At 32.2% G+C, this 8738-nt stretch overlaps 1 protein-coding gene across 1 annotated transcript in view; it reads right to left on the bottom strand.

Moving 5' to 3' along the window:
* Positions 1–3794: 3794 nt before the first annotated feature.
* TLX3 (T cell leukemia homeobox 3) overlaps positions 3795–8738 on the bottom strand; it is a 5821-nt gene continuing 877 nt past the window's right edge. The window contains exons 2-3 of the mRNA XM_075276378.1: positions 7332–7575; positions 3795–4005 (exon numbers count right to left, since the gene is read on the bottom strand). Of these exons, the coding sequence (XP_075132479.1) occupies positions 3795–4005; positions 7332–7575 (455 nt within the window). The remainder of the gene's footprint in view (positions 4006–7331; positions 7576–8738) is intronic.

Genomic DNA, 8738 nt, shown 5'->3' with positions numbered 1-8738 from the left:
GGCAAGAAATGTAATGGAAGATACACTGTACAGATTATATAGCTTTTATTACGGCACTGAATAATTATATAGCAAGTATTATCCAAAATGAGGAAAGTACAGTATAAGGCAGATTTAATACACTGCTGAAAGGTACTTACAATATATCCGTAAGAAAATTACTCTGAATGTGTGCTTATGCATTTTTTATTACTCGGAGAAAAGTGGTGACAAACATTTTAAAGATTTTGTTCATCTTATTATATTGACCACCAAGAGAATAATTCTTACAAAGTGGATTTCTAAGCTCCTGCCCTATCTATCGTGCAAGTTAAAAATAAATTTAAAAATGTGTTATATTTGCAATGAATAGTTAGGAAAAAGTCCTTAAAAGACCTAAATAACTCCTAGTGCTTGAGCACATAATATTGAATAGATAACTGGTCAAGGAAGGTTTTTTAAGAGTCTGGGAATAGAGGGAGGAACGTGTTACAATTGGGAATACCTGACATATTGTATTCCGTATATTTAATCAGTTATATGAAAATGTTAGTCCCTCCTTGCTCGGTGGTGGTATTGGAAAAAATGTTACTACCATAACTGTATATATGGCAACCTGGTCAGATGTGACATTGGTGCAACATACCAGTGCCCAGGAGGTTAATGGCCCTATCACCTTAACAGCAGCGACTACCTACTAACAACTGATGAGACATTAGAAGGGTGTATACTGTATACTCTAATACTGTGTATATAATGTGATATTGGAAGACATAGGGCCAATAACAGGGGCCCTCAGTTGTCCATGTCCACCCCTGTATAGTACGGTTGAAAAAGGCATTTCATTTAACCTATCATCTGATAGTGTTGATCCAAAGAAAGTCAATATATCTTTCACAGTTACTTTGCAAAAATTGTGAAGTATCTACTTTATGTACATTTATTGTTCTTTATGTTATCTAAGGTGTTTTATTTGGCGGCAATACATTCTAGTGTAAAGGGGTATTTACACATCACATTTCTCAATCCACTGACTAATGATCCGTGTATTGAAGATTTGCTACAAGCATTGGATGGACCTCTATGTCATTCTCTATGTGAAATTATTGCTGCAATTACTCAAATACTTACTTGTTCTAAAGATAATTTAGATGTGTAAATGAGACATAGGGTAACATAGGGGAGTTGTTTTACTTCCACACTGCTGTATTTGTATATGGAGGAATACTAGTGCAACTTGCTCAGAGACCAGATAGCCAATAAGCTTTAGAATTTGTTACATCATTTTTGGATTGATGTGTTTGTATTAATATTCCCTTGCACCTTAGCACATACAAAAAAAAAGATGCAAATAAAATTTCTATCTTGGGAGTAATGACTTGTTTTCCTACGTAGGGCCATGGGATGATTCCTATAATGTGTAACTGAAATAAGTCTAAGAGCATTTATTACAATTCTTCTGGTCGTATAACATCCTTATTTTGGTGAAGAAAAATGGGGGTGAGTGTAAATGATTGACTGGTCCGCAGAATTACCATCATGGGGTGAATTCTATTGTATTTGCGTGTGTGTCTGGAGATAGATAGATATGAGATAGATTAGATGGATATGAGATAGATAGATAGATAGATAGATAGATATGAGATAGATAGATAGATAGATAGATAGATAGATAGATTATTAGATAGATAGATAGATAGATAGATAGATAGATAGATATGAGATAGATAGATAGATAGATAGATAGATAGATAGATAGATAGATAGATAGATATGAGATAGATAGATATGAGATAGATAGATAGATTATTAGATAGATAGATAGATAGATAGATAGGATAGATATGAGATAGATAGATAGATAGATAGATAGATAGATAGATAGATAGATAGATAGATATGAGATAGATAGATAGATAGATAGATAGATAGATAGATAGATAGATAGATATGAGAGCTAGATAGATAGATATGAGAGCTAGATAGATAGATGTGAGATAGATAGATTATTAGATAGATAGATATGAGATAGATGATAGATAGATAGATTATTAGATAGATAGAATTCTCTTTATAAAATAATATTAGATACATATTAACAAAAATAATAATATATAAAATAATTGTATAAAACAATAAATTTCAAAATAATTTGATCTTTTTTTTAAATGATTTCATAATAAGAATTGTATATTGCTATCTTAATATATATTTAAATTGTTTTGTAAATTCATAGGTATAGCTTGTTTATTTTTAATATTAATAGAAATAGCTTTCATTTTTAATAGATGTAGAAATCATTAACAATATACGGTGCTTTCTCTAATAACATGGAGAGCAATATTGTTACCCACATCATCTGAAAAGATGTGTATATATCCAAAGTGAAGCTCCATGGGCCCAACGTCCAATGAGTCATTTCTGGTCACCTCGTGTATGAAGAGACCTTGTGAGCCCTAGGGCCTAGGAGCAGATTCTGCACTACATTTATTTATTCCTATCTATCTATCTGGACATTTTCACATTTTCGTTTCAGAATATCCAGTGATCTGTAGCCGAAAGAGAAACATGAAAACTGACCATATAGTAACATGCAAAAATTCATGTTCTGTATTAAAAGAAATTTATTTACATATATCAGTCATTAATATAAAGTATTTTCACATGTCAACCCATGTAAACCTGGAGAAGTTAAGGCGCTTACTTAGTAAGAGGCTAAATGTTCTTTCATATAACATGTGGTTGCAGAAGAAATTTTGTAGACATAAAACAGCTTTTATAGCAACTTAAGCAGAATTTTCTTAAGACAGATTACTTGACAATCTATCAAAATAAATATATATAAAAAAGTTTATGTGACAAAGAAGACCTGTGCTCATCAAACATTGCTGCCGAATTCCTCTGACCAGAAGCAACCTCATGTAACCTTTATTTGTTTCTGATTCCTTCTGCCCAATACAAAAAAAGTTACAACCAATGCAACATAAATATTTAAGAATATAATTATATATAATTTATATTTAGATTTACTGGCATAATACTGCATGAATAAATTAAAAATATGGTAAAATATTTACATGTCATTTGTGACAGCACATTCTAGATTACACTGCTGTCCATGAATAAACAAGAGTACAATGAACCATGCTCTTTCAGGATACCTAAAGACATTTTCAAGGAATCTTTCAGGGAAGACACTGGAAATTGGAACTTGGGTAACCTGATGGCAGCAAAAAAGGAAGAAAGGGAAATATATATTCAATTTTGTACTTGTGCAATGCGTGTGAGCTCTCTCTGAGCTTCCCAACAACGTAGTCCAACAGTGAATCTCTTTATTTAGTGCATCAAAATATTGAATATGGCTGCCCGCTGTGAGTATTGTAATAGATGTAATGAATAATGGGTACTGACCTACCTAACATGTACTGTACATACACAGAAGATTATTACAGGTTTGTTTTGTGCAAGAAATTGCTATTATTTCCAACACAGGCAGCAATTGTCACATATTATGCCTTGAATAGGCCTCCATTAAGGAAAACACAAATATATATATATATATATATATATATATATATATATATACATAAACAAGAGTGAAGCTGTAATGCCCTTAAGCCATGATTGATCCATGGGTGGCCATTATAGAAGAATGTCTTCCCTTCCCTATTAGTCTTTGTTTAGCATTGGCACAACTCAGTCTTTGAACATCTTAAGATGATCAATATACAGGGGCAAATCTCATATGCACACAGGCCATTGTGAGCTTTCCGGCCATGAATAGGTTAATTCTTGTCATAGTGTCCATGGGCTGCTCACACTAAGGAGGTGACCGGTGCCATCTTACTGTTTTCCTCCTCCCAGGGCTGCAGGTTCTGAAGTGCAAATAAGGAAGAGTTGTGCAAACACAAGGGGTCAGGCTGGATGGAGTCACTGAGAGACTTCTGGAAGGCATCGTGCTGCAGCTGGAGCATCAGTCTGTTCGCCTGTTGCCTCTCTGCCTCCCTTTCTTCAGCTGTCTGTCTCCTACAAGGAAGCAAATTCAATTTCACATAAACATGAAATAACCCGTCTGTGCATATGAATAGACGCTTACATGTCTCCGCCATTGATCACATTTCCAACAATGATCATCATCAGTACTGAAAGCGCAGTGTCTATAGGGGCTGATGATTACCGGACTGTGGAGACAGCGCTCTACCCGCAGCCTGACGTTATGTACAGAAGAGCGCAGCTCCAAATGGCGCATAAATTCACTCAGCTCATCTGGAAGTCTGGGACTGAGTACTGTACTGGGTATAGTGTAATAATATATAGTGTAATAATCTAAAGTATGGTGTAATAACAGCAAAAATAACGTGGCCTCTACTACAATAACCAAATGAATATATCGAAAAATGTCATAAATATAATCATCCCTGTGTATTTATTTACCCGACGAGTGACCAGGTTATTATAACTCATTAGTATGCGACCATTTATTATTAGTATTATTATTAATTAGCATGTCACCTGTTATTATTAGTATTAATTAGTATATGACCTGCTGTTGTTATTGTTATGAATTAGAATATGACTAGTAGTTATTTGTATTATTAGTATATGACTTGTTGTTATTAGAATTGTTGTTCTTGTTGTAATTAGAATATGTCTAGTAGTTATTAATATTCTTTAGTATATGGCAAGTTATTATTATTATTATTATTTTTTATTATTTCAATACATGTCCAGTAGTTATTATGAGTACTAGTATATGACCAGTTGTTATTACTATTTCAGTATATGTCTAGTAGTTATTATGATTAATATTATTATATGTCCAGTTGTTGTTATTATTATTCCAGGATATGACCAGTTGCTGTTATTATTCTATCAATTGTGTGTTTTGTGTGTTGTTATTATATAGCTACGATATTACACTATATTGTGCTACTAAGTTTTATACCATCGGCTTTTTTTACAACATCGTAATGTATCAGTGTATACACTCATGGTTAGTATTCCTATAACAACAACAATAATAATAATTGTAGAATAATATAATAATCAACTTCTGGATATTAAGGATCAATTCACATACGTCCGGCAATCTGGAGTCACTTCTAGTGGAAGGACTGAGCCAGAAGTTCAATCCATTGTGGGTGCGTCCATTACAGCAGAGGTTGCAATGAGGACTAGCAGCGAAGCTACAAACTTAGGGGTACTATTTCAGATCCATATAGTTGTTATTATTATTATTATCATCATCATCATCATCATCTATACTACCACCTTTATACTACAATGGAACAAAACCACATATTGTTATACTGCTAACTTATATGACTGGTTAAAAGAAAACCCTGGAAATGATTCTAATTATTTGTTACTTTTATTACATTTATTAGCTAGCTGTTGTTAATTCTTACACTCTACTACTATAGTTTCTTAAGGTTTACACTACTATACAATGCTATCCTTTTTGAGATTGCCTCACTATTCTCTAGTATTAGCGATTATTCTATTATATAGCGCTATATGACTGGTTATCCCTGAATTATAAAATACTTTTATCGTTGTTAGGTTTCTGTTGTTGCAGATTTTATTACTAAGAGACATGAGATGACAGTACTGTTTATATCCCTGATTGTTATTGTATTTCTACACCACAACGTCCTATACTTATAATGGAAAACTAGTTGTTGCTATTTCACATCATTTCTGGTTAGGCATATTATTATTTTACATTACACTGCCATATAATTATGCCATATAATAATACAGTTATCATTTTCTAGATTCATAAACACTGATCTGTTTTAATAGGGATGTAACAACTGAAGGAAATTCTAGGACAACTGGTTCCTATTATCTTACTGAATAATATTATACTACACGATGCACTTGCATAATACTACACATTATTTTACTATCGCTTATATTTGACTTATTTAACAAATGTATTTATTTATATTGCTTATATATATTGCTTATAGCGCCGTCATATTCCACAGCGCTGTACGGATGTTGCCAGTCACTGTCCCATATAGGGCTCACAATCTGTATCCCCTATAAATATATCTTTGGAGAATGGGAGGAAACCCAGACAAACACAGGTAGAACATACAAACTCCTTGCATGTTGTCCCTGGCAGGATTTGAGCCCAGAGCTCCAGCACATGACTTAAGCCTGGCTTTGATTTCACTATTATTTTATATTACCGATTGTTATTTTTCTATAGTATCGTAATATATATATATATATATATATATATATATATATATATATATATATATATATATATATTTTGATGCTGATCATTATAATTATAGAAATTCTTACCACAATAATATACTAATGGCTGTAATTATATTACTATTACATTACTATGAGATAGATATATATATATATATATATATATATATATATATATATATATTCTACTGTGTTGTGAAACTGAACAACAGGCTTGTCCTTACACTAATTTTTTTTATTTTTTTCTTTGCTATTACACTACTATAATACACCACTGGTTTTGTTCATTCTATTGTGCTATAATACTCTATTACATTACTGCATGTTATTTACATCATTTTGTACTGCTGTATTGTATTACTGTCATTATACTGTACATTATGCTTTTAAACTATAGAGATTAATATTACACTTAATATTACACTAGAATTATACTTATAGTCTAGCACAGATTATTCTTATTTTATATTTGTATTAATTTCATTTATCTATTCAGAATTACCGCTGTAATGTCTGACCATAGACCAGAGCTATGCACAAAGTATATAATAATGTTACAACTGTTGTGAGTCCACAATGTAAAGAATTATAAAGTATATTTTATATAAATATTATTCCAGTGTATGAGATAAACATATAGTATTGTATTCCTTACACAATCAGAGTCGGCGTTGCCCTTTTTATTTGTGATGGGAAGAATATTTCTGCTCCCAGTTGCCTTGTGTTGTAATGACTTAATGATAATATTATGATATTACCAAGTATTATATTATTATTATGGTCACTACATTGTTCACTACAATGTATTTCAGCCTCAGATACTTATAGGCTGGTTCCTATTTTGCACTTGATACATCAGACAATTTCTAAAGTTCTGTGCTAACTCTATGACGTCCCCTATAAAATCTGTTTCCATATAAATATATATTAAAAAAAATATTCTTTCAATTGCGTTGTGTTATAATTATTAATATGATTATATTATTATTTTCACTACATCGTTCTGTATTTCAACCTCACTGATGTCCGCTACTTGATACATCGGACTGTGTATATATATATATATATATATATATATATATATAATGTTCCACTATCCCTATAAGCCAGTGCCTCACCTCCACTTTGTCCTCCGGTTCTGGAACCAGGTCTTCACCTGAGCATCGGTCATCTTTAGAGACTTGGCCAGGGCGGCGCGCTCCGCGGAGGCGAGGTATTTCTGGCGGTGGAAGCGTTTCTCTAGCTCGCAGATCTGCACACGGGAGAAGGACGTGCGCGGTTTCTTGCGTTTGGGAGGTGTCCGGTTCTGATACGGATGTCCGATCCTGCGAGTCACCGTGAAGGGAGTGAGGGCTGCGGCTGCTGCAGGGAGGCAGAAAGAGTGTGAGCTCCTGTGGTCAGCAGGACTGCAATACATAGCCTGGAGACTAGGAAGAGCTAGGAAGGAGCTCAGGGTATATAGGGTATATATGATATAAGCAGCTACCGATCCCCAACGTGTTCTAGCTTCCAAAAAAATAATTATCTATATCTCTATATCTATCTATCTATCTATCTATCTATCTATCTATCTATCTATCTATCTATCTATCTATCTATCTATCTATCATCTATCTTTGTAGATAGATAGATAGATAGATAGATAGATAGATAGATAGATAGATAGATAAGGCATTTAACGGATCACATTCATTTCTATGGATGAAAACCGCGCATAAGTCCAGTAATGTTGTCACTAATATCCATTGAGTCACTTGACCCAAAAGTTGAGAACCCTACCACAAACAAAAGCAGAAGAAAAATACAGAAAGCGGAATTTAAACATTGAATTATACAAAGGCCAAAATATTAAAAAAGAAAAATAAAAATTCTGGAAATTATTTCGAAATATTTCGGAGCCGATGGGAAAGCATCCTGTATTTAGGGTATTGCCATGTTCTTCTTCTTCTTCTTCTTCTTCTTCTTCTTATTATTATTATTATTATTATTATTATTATTATTATTATTATTATTATTATTATTTTCATGCTCTGTGGTTTTCTATCAAAGTAAATAAGAAAAAAACAACAGACATCGCTGCACTCCTATCGATCTATCGAAAATACAAAATAAAAAATAAGAGATCGTTTCACTTCTATTTAGCTATCAAAATTATAAAAAAAATTATGAGAATAAGATTAAAAAAAATAGAACAGAGAAACAGATCACCAGGTCAATGGCTGATAAAATAGAAATTCAATAAATAAATAAATAAATAAATTAAATGATTAAAAGATAAATTAATGACATGAGTTAGATACGGAAATTCATATAAATCCATTATATAGATAGACAGCTGATGGTTTTAAATATATATATATATATATATATATATATATATATATATATATATATATATGTATATTGCACATACACGTTTATATACATTTATATACACACTAATATATAGAGACACATTACATATTATATTATATAGACATATCACTCTGAAAAGGACGTTGTATACTGAGCACGGACTTTTGAAT

The sequence above is a fragment of the Leptodactylus fuscus genome, chromosome 5, assembly GCF_031893055.1.
Source record: "Leptodactylus fuscus isolate aLepFus1 chromosome 5, aLepFus1.hap2, whole genome shotgun sequence".
Taxonomy (NCBI): domain Eukaryota; kingdom Metazoa; phylum Chordata; class Amphibia; order Anura; family Leptodactylidae; genus Leptodactylus; species Leptodactylus fuscus.
This window is presented reverse-complemented; position numbering and strand designations above follow the sequence as displayed.